Source organism: Lepidothrix coronata, unplaced genomic scaffold (assembly GCF_001604755.1).
Source record: "Lepidothrix coronata isolate B3197 unplaced genomic scaffold, Lepidothrix_coronata-1.0 Scaffold1, whole genome shotgun sequence".
NCBI classification, from domain to species: Eukaryota; Metazoa; Chordata; class Aves; order Passeriformes; family Pipridae; genus Lepidothrix; species Lepidothrix coronata.
In genome coordinates, this window is record NW_016690181.1 from 3,500,796 (window position 1) to 3,527,863 (window position 27,068).

Sequence of the window (27,068 nt, forward strand, 5' to 3'; positions counted from 1 at the left end):
GACGCTGCCATATGCCCACTCTTCATAGTGGAAGGCCTGTGGTCCCCTTCTCTCTATCACTATGTGCCATTTCCAGGAGGTAGTGCAGTCTAGTGGGAAGAATTCAGACTCGGGTTCTCTCTATGATCTGTGGGAGACAGCCATGCCTCACCGAGACCAGCCATCTCTTTTTTTCTTGAGTCCTTCCCAGCGCATGAAATGAAGGTTTGCATGTCCACCTCTATAAGAGTACACTGTTTGAAGGTCTTTAAGTTACAGGAGGTACTCAGTCATAAAGCAGCCTTCATCACAACATAAACTCAATGTGTGGAGGTGCAAACAGTTGAGCCGTAGGTCCCCTCCTGCCTTTAGAATCAGGACAATTCCCAAGCTCCTGTATGGCTAGGAAAAATTGAGATGCTTGGAGGATGAAGATGGGGGTTTTCTACAGCGTACCACTGCTGCAAGCAAATCTCAAATCCAGAGATACGAGGGGCCTGCTTCAGACTATGCTATTTCTCTCCCTCACATCATGCCCACATGCCTCCCTTAGCTTTGTTTCCTCCACAGGCTTGGGAATGGAGAAGTTGAATGCAGTGACCCCTAGGGAGCAAAATTATTTTCAGCAGAGAATCCTACTGCCTGGCTCAGAAGTTGCACCCAAAGGGAGCACCCAAAGGGAGCAGGGCTCTGCTTTCATAATACCCCAGGGACTGCCTGTCCACCAGCGATGGACTCCCTGGAACCACAGAGCTGAGCTTTTCCACCCGACTCAGCTCTGCTGAGTGCAAGAGTAGCTCTGGAAAACGATGGCCTCATTTTAAACCAATTGGCAAAACTCTTGCATCTCTGCTGGGAGTGGGCCAGGGATTCTGAGTCACTGCTTGAGTGGGTTGTGGCCAAGGTAGTCTTACCCAAGATATTAAGTGAGAGAGGAGAGATACACCCAGGAGTGCCAGCAGAAGGAGAAATAGTCATGACCACAATTAATAATAATATAATGATGAAAATATTCAGAAATGCACTGCCCACTCAAAAAATGAAGTTTGAGGACAATTCAAATGCTGTAAAGAAAAGAGAAGAGAGGAGAGAGTCGAGAAAGACCGCCAAAGCCTGCATGTCAGCTGCAACGCAAGGAGTCCCGTCCAGCTGGCCAGGGTTCAAAGAGCTCCTATTGTCCAACAGCATTTCCAAGACACCATTCAAAACTTTCAGAAAACGAACCCAAGATGCAGGGTGAGATTTATCACACAATGAAGGCAAGCCAAATGTGTGCACCATTTCAGAGAGAAGAGACAAGAAGGCAGCAAAAGAGGAGGACAGCAGGGGAGAATCAGGAAGCAGAGGCATGAGGGAAGAGGTTGGCATGAGAATGCCTGCTGCTATAAGCATCCAGGCAGGAACAGAGGGCTGGCTGCATCTGTGCTGGGAGACACACTGGGCACTTGTGAAGGGTTTCGTCTATATGGAAAACACCATACTTGGGAAAATTCACTTAGTGTTGGGGTTAAGGGACAGAAACGGACGTTCTCACTGATGCTTCTTCTCTTTTGTTGCACATAAAACCATGATGGACACTGTTATGTTATCCACATGATGGATGGTTATTGTTGCTTCTGGTCCTGGATTATATACCTACAGAATAAGGCCATGTCTGAAAGGATGTCCAGAAGCCAAACCACTGTAGATTTTATCTTGATTTTCTAAGGCTCGCACTTTGGACTGACTACCACGGCAGGGCTGTAACTTCTTTTGCCACAGGAATCACTCACTTCGCCCTGTGAATTGATCATGTTAAAATCTAGCAATTAACTACACAGAAAGATAATTTAATCTTTAAACCTGCTGCTAACGTGGAGTTACGTGACCACCACTTGCCATCATTAAATAAGTCCTCAAGTTTTCCCTGCCTGCAATATGACCAATGCTGTTTCTGCTGTCTGTAGAATAACCTGGCAGGGTGGCCATGCCATACCACACTCCACAAATTAAAAGGTGAGTTGGATTTGTTCTCACGAAGATCTCTGGTAGTAAGGACTTTTTTATCTAAGAGCAAAAAGCCTGAGAAAACACTTTGGACACTTAAGCTAGAGAGTTCCTCTTTGCAATGACTCATATGTTTGGTGACTGTATTTAGCTTCTAGTTGATTTGGTTGTGTTTTTTTTAAGGAGCGGATTCATCTGGAGGCATTAAACTGAGATCAGTTGCACGTGATGAGTTTGAAGCAGGAGACATGAATGCAGCTCCTGCACTCAGCTCTGTAAGGAACCATATTTGATTACCAGACTGGTTCCTCTAGGCTCTAAAACCCATGAAACTGTGCATCATCTCCTTGTTCTGCTCCAGGGACATCCAGAAAATGGATTCATAAAACCACCAGCTTCTGCAGACACCACTCCAATGCTGGGATGCAGATGTCTGCTTGATCTCAGACACAGGAACTTACACGGCAGGAATTCAGGGCATAATAGGTTTCCTGTCTTCAAAGGAACTTGGGATCTTCTCAGAAGCTTGAGTGCATGATACCATGCATCTCCACATTTCTACTTCTTCTGAACAGCTACAGGGCACTTGGCTGCTGGGCCTCGTCATGAAGAAGTCCAGCTTGAAGAGGGCGTAGCTCAAGAGCCAGGTGTTGTGAAAGGGTTTTCACAGACTTCCTTTCTCCTTCAGCAGTGATTTTCATCCCATGGTTGAAATGACTGCCTGATCTCTGACCAGTCAGATATCCATCCTCATCTTTGGAAATAAAGGGCTTTGACCCCCTGGTTCACCAACATCACACCAACATCTACCCCAGGATGGTGTTAATCCAGGATGCCCCGGTAGTGATGAATGGTCTTAGAGGTGCTACTGCCCTTTGTGGGCTAGGAAGGGTTTCCCCATTCTCCAGAGACTCTGGTTTCTGCAGCTCCACTGCTATGGTGAAAATGATACCCTCAGCATTGAAGCTGAAGTTTAATTTCCTATCTGCTGCTCAGGGCACAGATTTTCCACTGGGATGTTGGCAGCAGGTCAGAAATCTGCATTCCAAGTTGAATTGCTTTGAAAACTGTCCTGGGGCGGGACCCCATTCAGTCTGCTGCTTGCAAAACCCAGCCTGGCCACTGAAGAGAGTTCCAGCTCTTGCCCTCTCAAGATTTTGCGTGAAAATCCCTCACATCCTTGAGTCACAAATCAGCTAGTCCATACTTAGTTGCTCTGTAATTGCCCTTTACAAAGGCCCAAGGAATGAAAGCCACCAGTAATGTTTGGTATTAGCTGCATGCCTCAGCTTTTGGACTTGAACAGAGTACAACTATCTTCCTCTTCCAAGTCCTGCTTTTCTTTATGGGTCTACAGGGACCTGCCAGGGGACAAAATGTGAATTATCTCTGATTTTGCTCTCTGAGCACTGAAGAGAAACAGTTTCAATTAAACAAATGAAAATGATTGTAAAGATAATACAGACCTTTCCTCCTTTTGTGGTTATCTCCCAAAGATTTCCTCTATCTCCCAGTGTGCCTTTCTTGATTTCGTGCAAGATGCAGAAAAAAGGCTCATAATGGTATGAGGCTGACAGGCTGTCTAAGAGTAGAGATCTGCCAACTCTGGCAACTCCATACTGGGCAGGGCCAGAAGCTTCCAAGAAAGATGGAGGCAATAGTGGAGTGGCATTTATTCTAACTTATTTTTGTTATTGAATATAAACGCTCCCATCCCACTGACTGGTGCTCAGATTGAGCAGTTGCACCTCTCTAATTTGTTTTCAATTGTATTGAACATTCATTCTGCATTTCATGTCTTTTGGTGATACTGTGACCCAGCTTCACGTCAGCATGGCAGGATTGTTCACAGAGAGTCATGCGGAGTAAACCAGTATTTTCTTTCATTTGCCCTGTCTGCTGCCTTTCATTGCACCACACATCCCTCACCGTTAAGCAGAATTGTTCCGCAAACTGCTCAGGCAGACATGCCACACACAATTAAATCCACGTAGGCTTTTCCAGGGTAGATTTGCCTCTAGATTTGCAAGGCTGGGCCAGAGATACATCCCTAGGTTGTGCAGGGATGCTGTACGCCTACAGGCATGGCTATGGACACCCAGTTGTGTTCTTGCTGCTGTGCCTCTGTGGTGACTGAGAAGGGATGGATGTGTTTGGGCTCTGCAAAGGGCACACCTGGATGAAGGTGGATCGGGATCACATAGCAGATAGGGCCTTCCCAAAACTGATGGATTCTATTTTCACACATATGGACATAAAGTTCACGTGAACTTCCTCCCCGAGACACTCCAGCAGCTGAAAGCCCCCCATCATGGTGTGGAGTTAGAGTGTCACTGAGAGCCTGCTGCAAATGCAGCTGAGGCTGCCATGTTAACACAAAGCACCAATTTGGCCAAGAGAGCAGAGATGACAATACAGCTTCTCTCTCCAGGAGCTACTGCTTCTGTGAAGTCTCTGCCTGGAAACTGTACTGACCTTGGCTTGGGAAGGAGCAAAGAAGAGGAAGAGACCCCTGCCAGCTTGCCCAGGGGTACCTGCATTCCCATGGAGAACAGCTCCTACGCATCTCTGTTTGAACACAGCCCAGCTGCCACCATGATGGCTCAGAAATAAAGGCGACTTTGTTCTGTAGCAAGCAGGTGTCTTCAGTTCTCCAAGTTCAAGAAAAGCCTTGAAGGACAAACTTTTTATTTACCTTTCACAGACTCCTAGAAATACACCCCAAATCTTCTGCCAAATGAGGGCTAAGAGCAGCTGATCTAAATGTTTCATCCCAAGAGGGTTGTGTCCGCTTCTGTGCATGGTTTAAGTCCCGCTCTAATTTTTTTTAACCAGTCAGCTGCAAGGCAGTTGTAAGCCAAAGGAAATTTGGGATGTTCATTGCATATGTAGGATACAGACAGTAAAAGCACTCTGAAAAGTGGAGGCATTCCTCATTATCCTCCAGGGTGCTGCTGCTCCGGGAGGAGGGGTGCTCCTGTCTCTGCAGATTCAGCAAGTCTCATGCAATAGGCAAACTATGTACTGTAGCTGCTTCCCACTCCAGGGCAGTGGAGCCAACTTTGCCAAAGGGTGGCTGCCATTTCCCCCTCCGCCCTAGCACGTGCATACCTGCCCTGCACTGTGGCACCCGCAGGTGATTGGAGGACACACAGATGGCCATGACACTATGGCCACGACACTATGGCCACGACACTATGGCCACACTGCAGTGCCACTTGCCTTTTGATTCACATCGGTCTGCGTTCTGCCTTGCTTCAGTCATTCCTCTTGCAGGGCACTCCCAATCTCTCCCACATCACCACTGCCAATGCCGGCTGCTAATCCTATTTATGCTGAACACACTAGAACCAGATGTGGGGACTGCAGCAGCACTCAAAGTGCATCCACCGGTGCTGCTGGGAAACCCAGTCACAGGCTAGCAGATTTCAACTTCCCCTTTTTCTCCCTTCTTTTTATTCTTTCAGGAGCAAAAACATTGAAGTAAAATACTTAACTCGCCCTCTCTTCCTGAGCTGGTGCCTCCCAAGGTTCCTTCCCAATGAACTGCAGGCTTGTAAACTCTGAGCTATTACACAGCTGCAGTGTCGGAATTTCGAAGGGGTCTGTGTTGTGCACATGCTTTTAACAACATCACCCGCTCCGCCAGCTGATGGCTTTGTCCCCCTTGCCAGGGTTGTAGGGGAGGAGGGGGAAAAAATCAGGAAACCTTCCTGCTTGCCAGGAAGGTTACAGCAAGCCATGGGAGCCGTATGTGCCGGAGGGTGCCTGCAGAAGGGCCGGGACGGTGTTCCCTGGGGCGCTCCCAAAGGATCCCGGCAGGAGAAGGAGCGGCCCGCGTCGCTCCGTCCTAACCCTGCACTCCTCGCGCCCGCCGCGCGCCGCTGGCAGCCGCCTCCCATTGGCCGCCGCTCGGCGGCGCCGGCCAATGGGCGGCCGCCGCTGCGGGCCGTTGGAAGCGCGCCGCGGCGACCGTTACCCGCCGGCGGCCGTCCCGCGCGCGGGGGGGCCGGGCCGGACCGCCCGGCCCGTGAGGGGCTGCGGCACCCGGGCCCTGCGCGCCGCGCCCTCAGTCGCCCTCCCCTGATTGTGCCTTGAGCCGCCGTCGGTCCCTCCTATGTCTTGTGGCGCCTAGCGCTGGAAATTGTAAATCCAGGACCTTGGCACGGATGCGCGGTGGAAGGAGGTTTCCACAGCGAGTTGTGCCTGAGCCTTGCAGAGACGAGAGGAGACTCCGGGGAGAGCTTATCGCTCTCTACAACTACCTGAAAGGGGGTTGTAGCTGGGTGGGGGTTGGCCTCTTCTCCCAAGCAACTAGTGAGAGAACGAGAGGATATAGTCTTAAGCTGCAGGTTTAGGTTGGACATTAGAAAGACTTTCTTCAGAGAAAGAGGGATTAGACATTGGAATGGACTGCCCAGGGAGGTGGTGATTACATGTGCACGCATGATGGTGTTTGGTCATAGGTTGGACTCAATGATCTCGGAGGTCGTTTCCAACCTAACCGATTCTGTGACTCTGTGATTCTACAGACAGCAGCAAATTCTGGGCCTGGTTCTAGATCAGGTTCAGTTTGGTCCACCATGCAGTTCAACGTTGTGATGCTGAAAGTAATCACAGGTGACTTGGGCATTGCCACAGTCTCTGGGAAAGACTGAGAGGTGCTGCTGGTCCAAGTGCTGTCCTGCTGCTGGAGGGAAATGGTAATGGCGCCCACAGACAGTTTGGCCTTTGGTGCTTCAGCCATGGCACACAGAGAAGCAGGAATAGCAAGGGGGTAGCAGGGCAATGACAAGTTGTCCAAGCAGATCAGGGATCTGGGCAGACGAGGCATGGAGGAGCAGGGAGCAGTGGTACATGAGGGGAGAGAGCAAGAGCAATACAGGTCAGAATAGAGGGGTACCAGAGGGGTCTGAGAGCCAAGAGGTGGTTGGATGATCACTTGAGCCCCTCGGGGTGCACATGCACCAACTGGAGTGTGTGGAGAAGTGTTCACAGCATCTGTCCATCCTGCCTGAATCTTGTTAACATTGTTGAGAACTTCACTTTCATAAGGTCTAAAATTCTCTGCATTTTAAAGAGAGCAGAAGGACTGTCTGGAGTGTATGGGCTCTTCTTTCCTGGAATGTAAAGAAAACCTCAGCTCTGCAGCTGGAGTGCAGGGGGCTTCATTCCTTAGTGAAAGCAGAGAAGGGAAATGCAGATGTCACAGCTGGGACAGGAGATTTATCTTGGCAAGCAAAGAGGAAAAATACTTTCAAAAAGAAAAGAGAAAACTCAGAAGAATCCACTCCCCATCTTCACTGCCTGCCAGCACGAGCAGAACCTCCAACCTGCAAAGGCCCTTCGTCTCCTGGGCCTGGGCTGCTGCCCAGCTGGATTAGCCCCTCGCTGCTTTCTCTTTGGAGTGAGACCATTGTGATGGGACCAGAAAGGCTGTGAGAACCAGGCTGATCCTGAAGAGAGACTGTCTCCAAACAACTCAGCTGGAGATGGGAAAGGAAAAGTCACAGTCAAAGGATGGAAGCATGAAAAGGAAAAGGAGGGACAGAGGCAGCCAGGATGACTACAGAGAACTGGATCCAGGGAGAGGAAATCATCCCCTCCTCATCCATGCAGAGTGCCCCTGGGCTACAGGAGTGACACCTTAAGGCATTCCATGCACGCCCAGGCAGGGGAGAAGGCTTAGTGCCTCAGTCTGTGCTTGAGGCCTCCAGAGGTCTAACACCAGCTCTGGGTGGGGAGAAACGTACAGCTTGCATTTGGATGTCTGAATGCCTTACATTAGCTCCCCAGATAACTGTTGTACAACAGGAAAGGGTGTTCAAATGAGAAGTGCACGCACGCACATACAGTGTGCTATTTAGACAACCCTAAGCATGAGGTCAGGATGAAAACATGTGGTGGAAATATGTTTGGAAGACTCAGTGCCTATGTTGATCACCCGGAGTGGGAGGGAGCAGAAGCCAGCAGCTGACAGATTCTCACTCTCTCCCCATAGCTGAGATGTCCTCAGCTTGAGCAGATTCTCCTGTGGCACCAGAACAGCTTAAGGCTCTCTGTTGGGCCTAGAGATGTGATGGTCATTGCCTCTCCATACCTGTGCACACTGGCTAATCCTCTTTGGGCATTGCCTCCCCGTCGTCCTAGAACTGTGCGGGGGGGATGGGCAGCTAGAAATCAGGCTTGGATCAGGAAATCCAGCACATCCTCGCCATTGCATTTCTGTCCCTTGGCTGCCCCCTCCCTGACCGCTCACTGGTAATACAGCTTTGGAAACATATCCCGTGCTATTTCTTGGCTTTGGAGCATAGTTAGAAGGAGAAGGAAGGAGGGTGTGAAAGGGAGGGGGAGATAACAGGAGAGAATAATGCAAAATGAGACTATGCTGTGAGCTTCGTATCCCATCTGGAAGCTGTTTTCCCCAGTACACTGCACACCCACTCCCTCTGGGCTAGGATGGTAAGGGTCAAGTTTCCCAGTTGACTGGTCCTCTTTACTAAAGCCAGGCCCATCTGAGCAAAATCTACCCGAGACGATCTCAATAGAGTTGCAGAGTCCTTCATTGTCACAAATGTCTTGACCAGCCTTCTGAGGAGTGGGTGCTGGCTGGAAGGCACTCTCAAAGAGTTTAGGTCTTGAAGAGGCTGTGAGAGAATGAGCCTGCTCTGCTCCTGTATGTCTGTCTATCCCACCTTCCTTCACATCTGAGTTTTGGGGACTCTTTCTTGGACCTTCCCTGGTCTGCTGAGATCATTGTTGCCATTGTGTCAGCAAAAGTCTCCCCAAAGCCTAGCACGGTTGTGTCATTTTGTGGCAGCACATGAAGGCCTTTAGCTGTGCTGGCCCCACTCCAGATGGGAAGGGAGCACTGGTGGCCACCCAGCACCTTCTTTGGCATGTGACCTTCCAGCCAGGATAAAGCTACTATCCATTTGGTCAGGTGATAAACCTGCTTCTGTATATCGCTCAGAAGCTCATGCTCTGCCATGATCTGCACAGCTGTGAGACACCACACCCTGGGACATGCAGTTTCCTGAAGCCTTCTTTCTCACACATGCAAAGGAAGTGTATGGCTGAAGCCTCTGAGTTTTGCCAGATAAGGGCAGCTCCCAAAATGAGGCTCGGTGGGACAGAGTTTGCCTGTTCTGGGTTAGCAGGCTCAAACTGAGCTAATTAGCAGTGGCTTTGATGGCATCTATCCAAAATAAACTCTGGGCTGCTCTTCACTGTGCCCATCACAGTTGAATCTGGACAAGAGGACTCTTTTTCCTCTTACCATGTGGTTGCATGCACAGGTGTCTTATATTAATAAGAAATCTAAAATTAACAATACCTGTTGGATTCAGGAGAGAATGGAGCCAACCCAGAGACCCAGCAGTCTTCCTGGGATGTGGTGACAGCTTCCTGCTGGTCCTGTAGTTTCTATTGTGGATATAGCCAGCTACAAAGCCATGTCATTATATTTGTTTGCTTTACCCTTTCTGCTTATGCTTTCCTCTGCTTCTTGCCACCTTCTTTGAGTAAAATAGCAATCTTCAGCTCTGTGTCAGCTATAGGTGCTCTTGCTCCTTGAAGGTGTCGGATCCTTGGTGCCCCCTTTGATAATAACCATAGTTATTCCAAATCTCATAGGCTATCATCCTTCTCTCCACCGTCTGTGTTTAGAGATGTTGGATTGGTATATGTATGAGTGATGAGAACTGAAATGGGACTGCTTTGGTGAGAAAGCTTTGCCAGTATTTAATTGTGATGGAGGATATGACCCAGGAGCCCAGAGAGGGGTAGGTGCCCCAACATTTCTGGATGCCCAGGGAAGCTGCAAGTTTCATTCTTTGCTTATCACCTATGTTTGCCCTGTCCTGTGCAGTAGGTCTCTGTCTCCTGGGAGAGAATGGTCTCTTGGGGACCTAACTCCCATGTCTCTTGGAGAACAGTGTTGCCTTCATCCTTGCTTCCAAGCAGTGAGGTCCTCCAACAAATCTGGTTTTTTGTTTAGGAATATAGCCAGAGGCACATCTCTGCCTCTTCCCTCCAGGTAGGTTTGTCCTACAATGGAAAGATTGTTGACTGACCGAGAAAGATCGTTGTTCTAAGTGTGGGTGGGATGCCACTAAAAGATAATCTGTGGAGCTACTGCATAAATGCATTCTCTTGTCTCTCTTTACTCCCACCTTTGCCTTTGTTAATGCACAGTCATGAAAGAAATTTGAAGCACATGGCAGAGTTGCAGATAGCTCTCCTCACAGCTGTCCATCCAGCTCTGCTTCTCCTCCAGGGCTACACAGTGGTTCTAGTTTTGATGGTCACAACAGTATATAGGATTTGAATGCCTCTTGTTTTATCCTGGCTCTGCTATGCTGTGGTGTGCCAGCACTCTGAATCCCTTCACTTCTCTGTGGTTATATTCTCGCCCTTACCGTAAGGCTACCGTGTTCATATCCTGTATTTGCTTGTGTTGTTTAGAGAACACAAGACAAAGAACAGCTGTTACATGAACAGACGCTCTCTGAGGTTAATACTCAGGACTCCGAAGTCTTTATCCCTCTATGCTGTAGGATAGGACAAAACCTGTTTTTCTAGTGGTTTTTAGATAACTGTCTAACCCAGTTTCATCTGCTGACTCAGGTCCCTCTGAAGAAGTTATGCTCTGCACGGATGGAAGGTGTTTTCCGTCACTTGATTTAAGTGCAGAAATGCTTCTAGGCAACTTGGAAATGGATGGGTAGATTTTACCAAGCTACCCCGCCAACTCGCGTCTGCTATGGGAAGAAGTGGAGAAAACTTCAGCCCAGACATCCAGGGAGGGCCTCAACGCTGGGATTTAGCATGAGCATGCCTTTTCTGCCTTACTTTCACGTGCAGTGTCTGCCCTCCAGGGAAGCCTCGGATGGTGGTGTGTTGGGCTGTCACTCCAGGCAGTCAGAGGACAAGTGGGAAGGAAGCAAAGGGAGAGAAACCTCGTGTCAGGCAGAATGCTCATGGGAGGGACTCCACCCCCACTTCCAGCATGCTCTGTGAGCATCTGAGGTTTTAAATCGAGCAGGTGAGGGATGATGTTGGAGGGTAAAAGGCACTGACATGTTCAAGATTGCTGCAGCTCACCATCTCCCTCCCCCACTTGTTGGAAGCATGGGTCTGTTCAGCTAAAGCCTACTTCACTCCCCAGCCCTCTGACAGCCAGTGGAATGTTGACAGAGCTACTGTGCTCTGGTAAAACAAATACACGTTCTTGTAGGAGCAGGAACCTACAGGCTCCGGCATCCGGGGTCCTCCGGCCACCGCCTCCCTCAGTCCTAGCACTGATGAAAGAAAGGACTGCATGCACCCCATGCTTCTCTAGGAGCCAGGCTCCTTCCTGAGCTCAGCTCTCACACTGGAATTCACTGGCATTCATGTCTCCACTCTAGGATCTCTGTGCTCTCTCCCACTCTCATCCATACCCTGTTGCTCTTGGTATTTCGATATACTGCTTTCAATGCTTTTCTACCCACCCAGATGCTTTTCCAGGCAGGGGGTGGGGGGACAGACCCAGTCCGACTCTGCTGAGCTCTCTCCAGTTCATTTAAGTCACACAGTTCCGTCTGTGTAATACAGTCACTTGAATCTATCTGTCTTTTCTTTCCTCTCCCTGAGCCAGAAGCCTCAATCTGCCAACAAATGGGATAATTTTTCAGCTGGTGTTTGGCAGCCATCATTTTTCTCCCTGCCCAACCCATACTTTGTTGTAGCAAATGGAAAAGTTAGTGATTTGACTTCTGAAAAGGAGGATGTGCCTCAAAGGAAGCAGGTTCACTGTAGTATCAGGAGCCCAGCTCTGCAGCAGAACTGGCCAGATTTACTAACTGTTACTGGAATGATTAGTGGAATGATTGTTTGTTGTTAACAGCCCATCTGTAGTGTTTAAACTTCATCGGGGAGCCGAATTTCACAGGCATTATCTGGCTGGAGTACAACCTCATATGGTCCACAGAGGGGCTGTTAAATCCCAGAGGAAATTAAATACAACAGGGGGCCTTCCTGTTATGTTGATCCAACCGATCTTTTTTTCTCTGATAGAAATCAGCAGCTGGGTTGGTGTTCTCTGGGCCATCAGTGTGCCTATTGCCGCTGGCAGAGAACATGAGAAAGTATCTGTCACCAAGGACAGGCACTGAAGACCATGATTTTCTGCCACACTTGCACTTTGTCATCACAGGAATTTCTTGCCTTGTGCTCTATTCAGTTTGTTGTCACAGCAAGATGGTGCTAGGAAGATGCAGATAGGTACTCACAGAGAAAGGGGGAGATGAGAGAATATGGAAGTTTCACGAGTGTTTGTGGCATAGATAAACAAGCAGTGATATACAGCACCACGTCCCTTTCTGTCTTAATTAAAGGTGTTTTTGTCAACCTGATGCAGACAAGGAATAGGAACTGCTTTTTCCCATCCAAAAAGTGTTGTCACTAAGGTTTGGCTCTCAGTGCAGCGGAAGGCTCTCAGATCCCCCTTGGAGTTGACACTAACGCTCTCTCTCCCTTTGTCTTTTCTCAGCATTTCTCAGAGAACCTGGATCACTTCTCTGACAACATGGAGGATTTCTCCAATGACCTGTTCAGCAGTTTCTTCGATGACCCAGTACTGGCTGAGAAGAACCCACTGCTGGACATGGACCTAGATCCACCCACTCCAGGCATCCAGGCAGAGCACAGCTATTCCCTCAGTGGAGACTCTGCTCCCCAGAGCCCCCTTGTGCCTGTCAAGGCTGAAGATAATACTAATGGTGAGCATGAGAGATGCACACTGCACAACTTTGGGCACATCTGTTAGCAGAGGCTCTGGCTGTCTTCCATGTGTAAGACTGGCTATTCCTTGGTCTTGCACGTGGCTAATCCAGGGAAGAATGTGATCTGCAGTTGTCAAATACAGCCTATGTTTTTTCCTTCCATTTGTGCTTTGACAGTCACATTGCTCCTTTGCCAGGCTTACTGTTATTTATGAAGGATGATAATTGGCTGTGGTTCGGTGTGCTGCCAGCTTCTGACAAGCAATAGGCAATGTCTTTTTAGGATCCTGCAAACTTGGGTGTGGATGCCCTAGATCCAGCTCCATTTTGGCATCAGGCAGCAGGGTTTTGGCTTGAACATAGGAAGCATGAGTGCTGATACATGTGGAAGGCTAAGTGGCTTCTTTACTGGCAGATTTTTTAGCAGGAGACAGAGAGGGACAGTAATTTCAAGACTTATTTTTAAAACAATTCATTTCAGCATAATTTATGATGGCTGGATATTTTTAGAGCCGTCCTTGCAGAGAGTCCTGTAATTTGTGGGACTGTGTGGGTGTCCCAACAGCTGATGGACACCACGCTGCCTGAAAAAGCAGTGGCATAGGCTCAGTATACACAGAAGAAAACCATTCCTTTGAGCGAGAGTGAGACCTGGGACAGAGGCTTCCCTCTAATGGCCAGCAATGATCTCAGCTCTCTGGTACAAATGTCAAGGCAGGAGAAGAGGAGGCTGGCCTCCACTGCCTCTTTGGTCCCTTCAAAGGACACAACTATCTGCCACGTTCCTTAGGGGCAACTCAGAAAGGTGCTGGGAGAGAGGCTTATGGCAGGCCAAGCAGCTCTGCCTTAGTATCAGAAAAGCTTTCCACTTACATTTCTTCTTCCTTAGCTTTAACTCCAGTACAGTCTTGGAGGGGGCAACTAAAAAAAACCAAACCAGCACGAACAAATAAACACATCTTTATTTTGCCCCTGAAAATGAATAGGAGGAGAAGAGACTTGGGAATGACAGTAGGAAAAAGGATGATTTTGTAGAAAGCTCTGAAAATTAAGACTGCCTACATGAAGCTGCCTCAGGGACTCCTCTCTGAGACACTTATTACCACTTCTGCTCCTCTCCTCTGTATTTGGACATGCCCCTCCTTCAGCTGCTGTGTCTCAAAGGCAAGACTATGACTCTTGTGAATGGAGCGTGACACTGATACCCTTGGGCAGAAGCCAGCACAGAGTGTACAGCACTCAACTCAGGAGAGCTTGAGATGCACCTGGCACTTGCTCTCTTGAGAGTGCAGATCAGCTTTATACAGGAAGTAAGGCCTAACGTTAATATGGCAGGTACAGGAGTATCTATGCACCCAATCCTGCAGCTCAATAATTCAGCTCATCTTTCCAGGGCTTTCTTGGCTCATAATTGGATGTGAGTCATATTCTAGTGAAGCCCTGAGTCAGATCCAGTATTTACAACACTGTGCAGTCCTTTTGGCACGGTTCCATCCGGTCTCAGTCCTTTTAGACATTCATTTAAAATTAATTGTCCAGGAATGGCTTTTCTTTAACATTAAGCAAGCTCTGCTTGGTCTGCAGAGCTCCTCAGGAATGCCTTCGCTCTATCTAGGCTTGGAGCTGGCTGAGGCTTGCTATTAATCAGCTTTCTCCCAGCTTTTCTGCAGATCTCCAAAACTTTTCCAAATCCTCCCCCTTCCCACATGGTTCCCACAAACACAGGTCAGCTAGAGCAAGCCACTGGGTGCATTGTGACCCCGCTTATCAGCAGAGTCTGCTTTCCAGATGGTTTGTGCATACAGACTGGCTTCTTCAGTTGTCAGTACCAGCCCTCAGTTTTGCAGGGTGTGATTTGATGCCAGGAGCAGGGGGAACCAGGGTTGTGCAGAACAGCGGGTGGTGGACCAGCCTCAGGCTAGTGCCAGCCCTCCTGTTCAAGTCCTGCTTCCTCATTGCTCTTTGCCTCACCTCCTCAACCCAGAGCAGCTACAGATATCTCTCAGCTGTACTTCTTCCTAATATGTACAGAGTATCTAGAGTAGAGGGGGAGCTTCCTGGGATGCCTCATCCACCAGCATATAGTGAAATCTGCAGTGGTTACAGACTGGCCAGGCCTCTGAAACATCCTCTCAGGCAGCAGAACACAGATGTGTCCGCACGAGATGCCTCCTCCTCAATCCCTTATTGACCCTCTGGTGGCCTATGTGTTTCTGATTCTGTAACCCAATCACTCCCCAGATAAATCTTAGAGGGTGGGAAAGAGAGCGGGGTCAGAATGTAGACAGGAAATGGGAAGACAGCACATACTTATTTGGGTGTCTGTTCCTTAGCCTGTCTGGACTGACACCACTGGGGGCTGCTCTCTCACTGAGTCAAGTCTCGTTGGGGAGAGCTCTTGGTGGTCTGCTCTCCCTTACTTCAGCAGCAGCTCCCACAGAGGGTGCCCCACACTTCTGAGAAAAAGAGGAATGCAGAGCTTTGCAACAGAAAGGAAAGATGAGGAAGATGAGGCTTCAAATCATAGTGAGGCAAAATGTTCCCATACTGGGCATAGTGAAACCATAGAAGAATTTAAATGGGGGAAGCTGTGGATGCTTCATTGCCTTTCAGAGCAGTAAGATTAAGTCAGACAACCATCTGTCAGGACTGACACAGATGTGGTTGAACTTGCCTAGAGCAGTGGGATAGACTGGAAGATCTCTCAAGGTCCTTTATCTCTGTGACAGGCAGAAGTCAGTCCACGTTTTCTGGACACAAACACTCAGGGCTGTGTACCACCTTGCCTCCTTCCATCAGAAAGGGTCTGTCTGCATACCAGAGTTATGCAGGGGGGGTTGTCTGCATACCAGGAGACTTTGCTACCAGCTGCAGGTTTGGTGTCCTTTGCAGGACAGAGAAAACACAGTCCACTCTGTGTCTGCTCAGAAGCCTCTCCATTGTTATGCCTGAGCAGTGCAGCCCTGCCTGAGACGCTGCCTGATGACATTGGCCCTGCTGCATTGTGGGAAGCTCTAGGAAGTGATCTAGCAGCACTGAGAGCAGCACTCACAGCTAATACACACACAGAGCAGCCACAGGAGCTGTGTCTGTCCTTGAAGATGTCCAGTCACAGAGGCAGCTGGAAGGAACGAGCATGTACTAGAGATACTTGTCTAGGCAGAAAATAAGAGGTGCTAGACCAAAGACAGGAAGATAACATATTCCATTGGTAAGGACAGCACTGTGTTAACTGATATAATCCTTGCCCAGGCTTTAACACCACTCTGTCCAAGCAAAAGCCAGAGGCAGGATTCTGTCCTGGCGTCTCCAAGAGGCAACAGAAGCTGAGTTGTTAAGGTACCTTTAAGTTTTGATCAGATGGCAGCTCCACATGAACAGCTGTTTGCTTGTACTCTTTGTGCAGGCTTTTCTGGACCTGAGAAGGACCTTCTTCCCCCTCTCCTCTTGCCAGGACATCTTCTGCACTGCGGCCTGCACTGAAGAGCTGCTGTGTGCAGCAGATAGCTAGGCAACATCCCTGGGTCTGACTGAGAGTGCTGCATGCAGGGAGCAGTGCAAGAGGGGTCAGAGAGTGAGTTGGACTATGGCCTCATGTGGAGGCAACTGGGGCACTATCTGGTGACATGCTTAGCAATAGTTTGTCCTGTGTCAAGCCAAATGTGTTTCTGGTTGTCAGATAAAAAGGGAAAGGGAAGGCATGAGAATTAAGAAGGAGAGTGCAGGCTGTAGGCCAGCCAGGAGTAGCTTTTTGGCAGGCTGAAGTGTTTGAAGAGCAAAGACCAAAACTTCAGAGCAGAGTCCAGGCAGCTTTCCTGCCTAGCACTCTGTTTTTCCCATCTGAGCTGCAGTTTATCCGATGCTGCATGAATCCCAGTTCCTGTGATCTCTAATTCCAGTGACAAGCCAGGCTCACGTCTCAAATGTGCACAGGACAGAGCAGGCAGGGAGCAAGTTCTCTTCAGACACTTCAATTCCCTCACTGCTGCTTCTTGCCCCTGCTAGCAATGGCAGCATGGCACAGCTGCAGGCAGCAGTTCCGCTGAGCAGTGCAGGGTGAAGGAGAGAGTCTCAGAGGTGAGACTGAGGGGACCAGCTGTGGAAGCAGCCTCACAAGCAGGTGCCACACTGAGCTTCCTTCCACAGAAATGGACCTTCCTCCTTTCTGTCAGGCAGAAAAGCCCATCATCCAGATGATGGCACAACATCATCTGGAGGCCAAAGCAGCACTGTCAGCCTTTTACTGTCATCATGCTTGCCCTCTCACCAGCTTTCTAGCACAGAGATGGTGCTATTCTTGGTAACACACCTGGCAGCTCTGTGATGCTGGCCATGCTGCCTCAGGAGCAACAGCCCAGCATCCTCCTCTCACTGAGCCCTAAATATAAATAAGCTCCAGAGGATGAGACATAGACATTACTGGGGGAAGAAACCCTGCAGCTGTCCTCCAGAGCTCGGGCTGCACAGCCAGAGCACAGCAGAGATACAATTCCTCTAGCTCTGTCCTGTCTGCTCCCCACACGCTGGGGTTTCACTCCCTTTTGCACTCTGTGTTGTGGGCCTGCACATGCTTGTGTGATTACAGTGCTAAACTTGGAAAGACAGCCTCCTCAGTCAGGGGGAAGCTGTCTGCATGGCTTTTATTTTCCTTGCCCTGTTCTTGCTAGAGTTTGACTCTCACGTTGTGCATGTTTCAGAGCTGGAGAATGGAGTGTGGTCGCTGGGGCCCAAGCTCTGCTCCATCATGGTGAAACAGGAACAGAACCTGGCTCTAGACCTGCCTGAGTCCCAGCTAGCTGCCAGCTCCATACCAGTGCTGAACCTCAACCCTCTGCAGAGACTGCCAGTCCCCGAGGAGGTGAGCCCATCTAAGATCCATTGGGAACCTGGGCTCTCACACAGCGGCACCCTTGGTGATGCAGACTCAGCCATGTGACTGCAGGGTCCTGCAAGGTGATTTAGCTGCTGGACAGAGAGGAGAAGGTGATACAAAGCCCAGATACTGCATTATTTGTCATTCTCCTCTTGAAATGGCAGTCAGAGGAGCAGCATTCCTGATGTTGGCTAGAACTGTTCTTGATTTCTGCAGTGAAGCTAGAAGACAGCTTATCCTTATAGAGAAAGTGGTGAAAGGAGGATTTTCTCCAGCACAGGAGGCTTTGCAATCTTGGTTAAATATAAGCCCAGTTCCTTGGCACAAAAGCCAAAGGCTTTAAGTTTGCACCTGATGGAGATCTGTCCCCTCCAATCTGCCAGTATTTCTATAGCCACTCTTGGCTTATTTTCATTTTTCAGAAAACAGTGTAAAGTAGTGTGGTGCCAGTGACCCCACTATTCCGGAGTATAGATCCCTCCTCTGCCGCTCTCTTTTGGACTTGTCACTTTGCCTCTCACTTTTCGTAACTGCTCACTAGAAGTGGAGGTTCCACTCCAGGTCCTGCTTGCTTTTTCCTATGAAGCAGCAGGAATTATTATTTCTATGAAACAAGGGGCCAACTCTTTTTGTCATATCCAGGTTTTTAAGAAATCTGTTTGTCTGAAGGAGGTACAGTTATGCCACTGGCATCTGGGTGTAAGTCAAGGGCTCAGTTTGGCTGGCCTTGAGTCCAGCTGTGTTCATGAGAAGGTCTGATCAGTCTCACACAGACCTTGCCTATCCTGAAGCAGCTCAGTAGATAACAGTAGAGCATCTCTGGGGTTCACTTCCTTTTTTCACTCATGCTGATCATCTTCCCATTTAAGCAGCCATCCAAAACAAATGGTTTTTTCCAGCCAAAGCTGTGCACAAACTTCCTCTATTATTTACACAGCTTGAACTTGCTGTGCCCTCAAAGCTCTGCTGTGTGCTTAGCAGCCATTCCATGGTCTTCTCTCAGCTGTGTTTACAGTCTGGAGGAGTTTGAAATGTGTCTGTTTAGTGTAAAAACTCCAACCTATGGTGGGCAGGGGGCTGGCAAGCAAAGGAGCTGAAGGGCAGCATAACCCAGATGGGAATAAATCTACTCTTTATTCAGCTCTCAGTCCCCTCCGATTGGAAACAGTTGACCAGTGGCCTTGGGGAAAATCATGTGAGCAGGACAGGGTGGTTGTTCTGTTTCTGTTCTGTATAACCTCTATATTTCCATTTATAATAAAGGCAGATCAAAGAGGGACTTTGCATGGTAACACATGGGTTGGTTTAAATTACACTGTCTGGGTCTATCAAAATAATTGCCAAGGATAAAAGTCGTCTCCCTTTTGGAGGTACTCAGCTCAGTGCATTGCTTGGCAGCACAAGCATCTGCCTCTGCCTTTTCCTCTGCAAACATATTTGCACTCTGTGTGCCCAGCAACTGAGACTTCAGAGGCTTATGTTTGAACTCATGGTTTCCTTTATGTGTGGTGAGAGGCTGCTTTGGAGCAGAGCTGTGAGGTGGGGCAAGACGGGCAGCAGGGGAGCAGTGACTGTGAACAGAACTGGTGGGAGCCTTTTGGGCAGGGGAGGTGAGGTGTTTGGCGGTGCCCAAAAGCTCTTTCTGCTTCTTTTCCACAGATTCCCATAGAAATTACTCCAGCACCTGTGATCAAAGCTGAACCCAAAGAGGTGAACCAGTTTCTAAATGTTCCTACAGGTAAGAAGATAGAATTTCCTGGTCAACTATATTACTCAGATATGGATGGTTATTATATTGGGAGAAAAGACAACACCTGAGGTCAGAGCCATGCATACAAGGTAGCGTTGGGGCACAGAATAATAGAGGAGTGAGCATTGCACTGTTCCAATGCAGATCGGTGTCTGGACCAGCAGCCACACAGAAATTGTTCAGATAGGGACTCCCAGGCAAAATAGGCTACTTCAGAGTTGGAAATATGCAAGAGTGCCTTTAAAATCCTCAGAGAGACCGTAGAGTTATCCAAAAATAACCATCTGAAAGTCAGGAAATTCAGGATCCAGTTTAATTTGAAAGAAACCCAAACATCTGAAAATCTGCCGATGCACAAATGAAAGCACTATAGGAACTCCCACTACCGCAGAAAGACATTCCTTAGGCATATTCCCACTTCCATGAAGGCCCCCAGGGCTCTCCAGTACAAAGTGGGGACAGTTTTCAAGTGCTTGGAAATTAACTGAGTGACTGGAGCCCCTTTGGATCAAGTGTGCTGTCAAGTGTGTGAGCCCAGCAGTGCTTTTGGAAGAGCTTTTCTCTCACAGTTTCCTGTACTTGTGAACATCATGGGCTTTGTACTTCATTTTGGTTGAACTAGAGTACCTTATTGTTTTGTAAATACCTTCAGTGTCTTGGCAAAGCCCCTACCAGCTCTCCTGCAGTTCCTAGTTTAGCACATTTGAGGTCAGTCTCACTTCTCTCTTGGGCAGTGCTCAGTCCATCCTGATTCTCAGACCCACCCCATCTTGGGAAACTCATCACCCTCTCCTTTCTTCTACCCTCTCCTATGCCTCTACCAACAGGCTGACATGAGACCCATTGACTTGACCTCCTTATTTCTCAGTAGATGACCTGGTGCAGATGCCTCCAACTCCACCCAGCAGCCATGGGAGTGACAGCGATGGATCTCAGAGCCCTCGGTCCCTGCCCCCCTCCAGCCCAGCCCGGCCTGCTGCTCGCTCTTCTACTGCCATCTCCTCCTCACCTCTCCTCACAGCACCACACGTAAGGAGGCAGCAGGACATCACTGGGACACAGGGCTCCTTGGTGCTCAGAGGGATTTGGAGGCTTTCCAAGGCTCATGTAGGGGATCCTGCTCTTGTTATGCTCTCCAAGCTGCAATGCTCTGGCAAAGCAATGTGATGTCTTAGCACGGGGATGTGGGGACAGGATGGTGAGGAGTGAGGAGAGGCACAATGAGTCTTGCATAATACCTACCATCAGCTACCTTGTTTTAGCAGGTACTGTCTTTCACCCCCGACCTTGGGAAGTGGCCTATGCACTAGAGGACTTTCTGAGGAGGTTAATGGGAGAGAAAGGAATTATTGAGAATTCCCATAACCAGACCATTTTATCCATTGCCCAAAAGTTCTTTGGCAGGGTCCTGAAGTAGAATTGTGTAGCCAGCCTCACCACGAAAGAGCAGATCCCCTCCCAAGCAAAAGAGCTGCTGAGCTGTGCCCCCGTGATCAGGTTGAGAGAAGAAAAAAGCACTGTCCTGCATCTATTTAGTATCAGTGGGAAGCAGTGTATTCTATTCTGAGGTATACAGCCTCTGGATGCTCTGCAAGGCTTTAAAGAGGATCACTGGGATAGAACTCCTTGCTGGCACTGATGGATGCTCTGTGTGTGTTTCAGAAGTTACAAGGAACCTCTGGCCCTCTGCTCTTGACTGAAGAGGAGAAGCGCACCTTGATTGCCGAGGGTTACCCCATTCCTACCAAGCTGCCCCTCACCAAAGCAGAGGAGAAAGCACTGAAGAGAGTCAGGAGGAAAATCAAAAACAAGGTGACTGCAAAAAATGTAATCATGCAGTTCCCATGATTCCAGAGCATCCTCAGTTGACCAGTGCTATGGTTACCCTCACCTCCTCAGCTGCACTGCAGCTCAGAAAAGGTGGGATCCTGCCTTTGGTACATTAGCACGAGCCTCCCAACCCACAAAAATGGTGCCAGGGGTCATCTCTGCATGCTTGCTCTGCATACAGCCATATCCGGGAAGTATGGCTTCCAGCCCAGCTCCTGGGAATGTGTGGCCTTCATAGGGCCCACAGGCCAAGGCATCACAGATCAGACTAACTGGCCTGGTCAGTTCCCTTGCTGGTGGAGGCAGGGAAACCAGAGCCATTGCATGATGCAGGACGGGTGATGCACAGAGCTCACGAGCCAGGCAGAGGCTGTGAGACTTTATACTGGTATAGGAAAGCATCCTGTGGGAGAAACGGTAAGAGCCTGAATTAATCACCAGGTGACTCATAAGTGATCTGGGGCAGAATCAGCCCAGATGGCCACAGCACATACCCATGTGAGTCAGAGGAGTTCAAAGCAACCCTAAAGATGCTTTCGGCAGTGAGGGACATACTGCAACAAATGGTTGTGGCCTACAGGCCAAGAAAGGCTGCATACCTACAGCATCCATCCCTCCCAGTTTTGGCCTGGAGACCAGTAGGAATGACAGACTGGAAGGCGACTTCCCCATTTAGAGTGCTGTGTGTGCAGGGAACAGACAAGATGCATGAGCCACAAAATGTCCAGACGTTTACGATGTTGATTCCTCTCTGATGGCTTGCCTCCCTCCCAGATCTCTGCTCAGGAGAGTCGCAGGAAGAAGAAAGAGTATGTGGAGTGTCTAGAGAAAAAGTAAGTTTCTTCTTCTCAGTCTTATCTTTAAAAAAAAGGAATCCTGTCCATGCACAGTCCTCCTTTCTAGTGTTTTGTGAATTGCTAAGAAAGTATGATTTCTTGCAAGGCTGGCTGCACAGGAGTTTGGTTTGGGATCCTGCCCCTATTCCCCTCCTTCCTAGAAGCCTTCTTGTGGGATAAAGATTGCTCAAGAAATTTTATGTTTCCAACTGCTTAGTTTGGCTAGTCCCCTGCAAAACACAGGCCATTTTGGCTGCCAACAAGGTGGGATTTTGGGTAAGAGTCCTGTTTCCCCACTAGAAGTTGTTTCTGTTTTTTTTGTCCCACAAGCAGTGGGCTCTCTGAGAGTGCTATCAATGGCTTTTCCCCCTCTCTTCCCATGAAGGCGGACACACAAGCACTTGACAGCAAGAAAAACCTTGCTCTACAGTTATTCCCCACACTCCCTCCCCTTCCACTCTCTGCATTAGCTTTGGTTTTCTCCTTGCAACCCTGAGGTCCTGCATGAATAGCAGGCATAAGCTTATGGTGACATCACATAACACTGACAGGGTAGAAAATAACTTCTGTACTAGCAACCCCAATGGGCATTCCCATAATGGGCAAAGAAGAATGCTAGGATCCAGGAGCAAATTCATGTTTCTGCATAAATACTATCTTCTTCTCAGTTCCTAACACCATCTGAGATCAGCAAATGGAAAAAAACAACCCCCAAACCCAACCTTAATTAACTCTTCTTCCTGATGCTACTTGTTTATCTTCTCTAGTTGCACAGAAATGCTGAATTAAAACAGATGACTTGAGGCACCTTCAGGTTCTCACGGAGCATCTCGGTGTGCATGTGTGTGTCCAGGCATCAGAGCACATAATCTCCAGCCAGTGTCCCACATTGACACCCAGATCCTTCACCCAGATCCTTCAAGCTGGAGCTGGGGAGTTGGCTGGCCTTGCTTAAGGGACAGGTCCAGGGCGTTTGGTGCTGGGGCCTGTTTCCCAGCTGTGGCCGTGCGTGGTGCCTGTATGTACTCAGCAGTTTGTTACGCTGGAGCATTGCTATGACAGATGGCTTTCAAACAATGCCAGGTTTAAATGTGAACCAAAAGCAGCATTCAGTGATTTTTTTTAATGGAACACGTCTTTGGTCAGTTTGGCTTTCTGTAAAAGCTGGTTAGTCAGAACCTGTAATTGGGCTCTTCACCATTCAGTTTGACACTTTTGCTGCAAGCCCAATTTTTGCACGGAACGCCTAGTTCAGAGGCTGTCCTGGAAGCCTCCGTCAGGATCAGGCTGTGTCCCTGGCCTGCTTTCCTCCAGGCGTGGAGGCATTCCCCTTCCCTTGTCCCAGCTGCAGCCCAACCACTGCAGTTGGGAAGTCGTAGGAGGGAGCCTGCAGGTTCTCTGCTGCCCTCAAGTGTCTGCAGTCGTAACTGGCCCAGCGTTTGCACGGAGCAGCCTGGATTTCACAGCCAGGGTGCACAGCCAGGGCAGGTTCTCAGTCTGAGTGGGAGAGGTTTTACTTTGTCCTCCTCCTCCTCATTTTTCATGCTCTTTAGGGGGGTTTGGAAGTGATGGAAATGTCTGCGTAACTTTGGGTCTATCCTGACTTGATCTGCCTGTAACCAAATGTTACTGTCTCTCCCAAACCTCGGGAAACCCTGAACTGTCACACTTAACTGTTCACCTGCAGTCTCATCCCTGCTCCATCAGGGCTGGCAGCAACATTGGGCCAGTAACATTTGACTCCAGGACCATATCTGCAGGTGATGGATGAGGCTACTGAGCCTCCACACCCCAAGAGAGGCAAGCACTACATTCTTTATCTGTCTGGCCTTTGTAACTAACTGGCTTATGGGTTTTATTCCCATAGAGTCGAGACATACACAACAGAAAACAATGAACTCTGGAAAAAAGTGGAGACCTTAGAAAACGCAAACAGGTAAGAGGGGCTAGACCTGACCCTCCGTGGGTAGGGCAGGGTGAGCAGGAAGGGAAGTCAGGGAGTGCTGGGGCAGAGGGCTGAGAAGAGAAAGGCAGGCTGTCCCAGCTCCTGGTGGATGGGTGCTGCTCAGCAAGGCACTGGTTTTCAGCCTGTGACAGCAATGAGGCAGCTGGGTTTGGTTAGCAAGCCTGGAATGTTTGTGTTGGGATGACCAGGCACACCACAGCAAGAGGAGGGAGGGAAGGCGTTTCCCATATCCCTTATATTTTTGTCCTTCTCCTTGCAGCCCTTTGGGCTCATGCTGCCTTCCACATTGCCCTCCAGGTCTCTGGCTGTCTCCAGGACAGATGTATCAAGGGAGGCCTCTCACACCAGCCTCTCAGACCCATTGTTTCTGCTTTTGGGCTCTTTGGAGGAATACAAGGCCCTGGACATATTGTGGCTGTTTCAGGTTTCTCTTGAGAAAGCTGAACAGACTTGGTGAATACAGGGAAAGGCTCTTCCTCTAATAAAGATAGCTCAAACCAAATCTAGGGTAATTCCTTGCATATGGTGTTCCAGCCAATTCTTAGCCTCTTCTGGGCGAAACAAGCCCAGAGGATCTCCCTCACTGCTGCTGCTGCTGCTGCTGCTCCCCTGAAAGGAGCAAGCTGCTCCCACAGCCCCAAAGGTCCCTCACCCAAAGCTCTGGTGAGCACCTGTGCTTCAAATATGCAGAGCTGGCCAACTGATCACCAGGGGAATTTGCTTCCTTGGAAGCAAATATGAAGACTTCAGCCCCTGCAGTGGGGATGGGCAGCAGGAGCTGGAGAAGGGCCCAAATCTGCTCGCCCTTACTGGGTGCAGCAGGTGTGAGCAAGGGCAGGGTCAAGTGCAGGGCTGGTGAAGGGGATGCTCATTTTTGTAGCCCCATTTATATCAGCTCGAATTGAAGAGGAGAACCACAGCCAGAGAGTCAGTTCCTCACCCACTCCTCTGCTGCCATTACAGCTCATGGAGAACTCCTAGAGGCTCATGGAGAACTCCTAGAGGCTCTACTGCATTCCTTCCTCCCATCCATGACATGAGTGCTGTGGCATTGGCTTCCAGGCCAGCCACTGGTGCCAGGACTGGGGGCTGTCAGGTGTGGTCTGCCAAAGGTGTGCAAGAGCCAGAGGTCTCCCATCTGCCAGAGATACAGCTGCCCAGCTGCTCTCATGCATGAGGCACAGCTTGCCCCCTGACCTCTCTGGGAGTGTGGGCAGCCCTGCTGCTGAAAAAGCATTAGCCCCACCCTGAAAAATCAGGAGATTGGCCTAAAAACCAGGAGATTTTTTTTTCAAAATACACATTGTGTTCTTTCTAATTGGATTTGGTTTTTGAGCACTGCCAGTGGGACACTGTGTGCTTCTCTCCACATGTACAAGTAGCTGAAGAGGATTTGGAAAGAGATAAAGCCGGGATTCTCCTGCAATCACCTGGCCCTAGGACCTGGCATTTCATAAAAGTTCAAACATACTTGTGTAAAACAATCAGTGCTCCCCCAGGGAAACTCAGCAGTAGTCTGCATTTCAGTAATTTGCAGCTGTTGGGAACTGTGTGCTTTGTAGTCTCCCTCATTCCAGATTCCTTCACCAGCTCAATGAAGGGTTCAGTACCTCTTGGTAACACTTACCACTGTTTTGTGTTTATGTGTGTGGATGCCCATGAACAGTTAAATGGGGCAGAGAGACCTTAGCACATGTTCCAACCAGGGCAGCCAGAGAATGATTAATTGCTGAACTCAAGATTTGGCTTTGCCCATATTCCTCTGCAGAGTTTGCCAAGACTGAATAAATTGGAGAGGATCACAACTGTTTCTTATTTCTCTCTCTACCTCATGCTTTGGAGCTTCAGAGTGTGTCAGTGAGTGAAGTGGGAGCAGACAAGTCTGTGCTAAAGGCCTGAGCTGTCTACAAAGCTCAGTCACCATCCCAGAGCTTGGTTTTCATGGTACCCTGGCTCTCCACTGCTCTGGGAGTTGACAGGCTGGGCTTTGAGGCAGCCAGGAGTCCTAAATGAATGAGGCATTCACAGCAGTGGGTAGGTGCAGTGAAGGTGGTGGTGGATCTGCTGGTGAGATCTTTTTCTGTCTCTCACTTCCCAAGTCTGTTTGTTCAGAGAACTTGGGCAAGATAAAGCAAAGGGGAGATACTTGTTTTCAGAAGGAGGAAAAATCAAGATAAAATATGAAGAGAGTAGTGATAGTCTTGCCTCGCTTACTGGCTGCTGCCTCTTACCAAGTTTTGATATGTGTTGTTTCCTATCACAGGACTCTCCTCCAGCAGTTACAGAAGCTGCAGGCTCTGGTAGCTGGGAAAGTCTCCAGACCTTATAAAATGGCTTCCACGCAGACCGGGACCTGTCTAATGGTATAAGCTTCATTTCCGTATTCCTTATTGGCCATGCTTCTACAGACAGCTTTGTAGATTGCCTCTGCCCTCTTCCCTGCTGCCCTGCTGTGTTGCCAGTTACATCTGCTCTCTCCTTTTGTATTATAGTCACCAGAGCTGGACCCTGGGTCATACATACATTGGTATTGTCAGTTGTTTATGCAGAAACATTAGAATAATTCCTGCATTTTCACTGTCTTGTTCTTTGGGCAAAATGGCACTTTGTTTGCCTTTCATTAGCTATCAGCCATTCAGAAAAAATCTTCAATGAGCTTCCATCGTAGTGGGTAGAGTTTTCTTTTGCTGAGTTGGTAATGCTTAATATTTAACTCAGCAAGGTGGACAAACAGTCCAAGTATTCATCCCAGTGGGCATTACCTTGTGTTTATTAGCAAGAAATGGCATGTTCTTGCTATGCCTGCACATCAGGCTTTGTTAAATCCAGCTGGAATACTCTTTGTTTGCCCTTTTGACTAACCAAAATTAATCAGGGTTGTCTGTTATTTTGGTAATCCCTGTTTACCTCTCATTTCTCCTAGTGGAGGATCATGGTTAAATAATATTGGCTTCACTGAGGAGTTTTAGGACATGCCACTGTGTAGCCATAGAGTCAATTGCTTATTCTTCATGTCAGTTTTGGCTGGGGGAAAGTTTCTGATCCATGGTAAAAATATAACCTTCACCCTTGTGATGTCTTT

The 27,068-nt window shown here is 48.9% G+C and overlaps 1 protein-coding gene across 8 annotated transcripts in view; it reads left to right on the forward strand.

Moving 5' to 3' along the window:
• Window positions 1–27,068, forward strand: part of CREB3L1 (cAMP responsive element binding protein 3 like 1) — a 48,016-nt gene that overhangs the window by 10,997 nt on the left and 9,951 nt on the right. For 2 of the 8 annotated variants that reach the window (XM_017811015.1, XM_017811001.1), the window contains exons 2-9: window positions 12,500–12,728; window positions 17,429–17,589; window positions 19,264–19,342; window positions 20,223–20,383; window positions 21,017–21,166; window positions 21,959–22,017; window positions 23,888–23,956; window positions 26,250–26,349. In XM_017811015.1, coding sequence (XP_017666504.1) covers window positions 12,500–12,728; window positions 17,429–17,589; window positions 19,264–19,342; window positions 20,223–20,383; window positions 21,017–21,166; window positions 21,959–22,017; window positions 23,888–23,956; window positions 26,250–26,349 — 1,008 coding nt within the window. Of the gene's footprint in view, window positions 1–5,981; window positions 11,012–12,499; window positions 12,729–17,428; window positions 17,590–19,263; window positions 19,343–20,222; window positions 20,384–21,016; window positions 21,167–21,958; window positions 22,018–23,887; window positions 23,957–26,249; window positions 26,350–27,068 lie in introns of those variants that run through there. The other 6 variants (XM_017811023.1, XM_017811030.1, XM_017811040.1 and 3 more) reach the window with 6 other exon arrangements.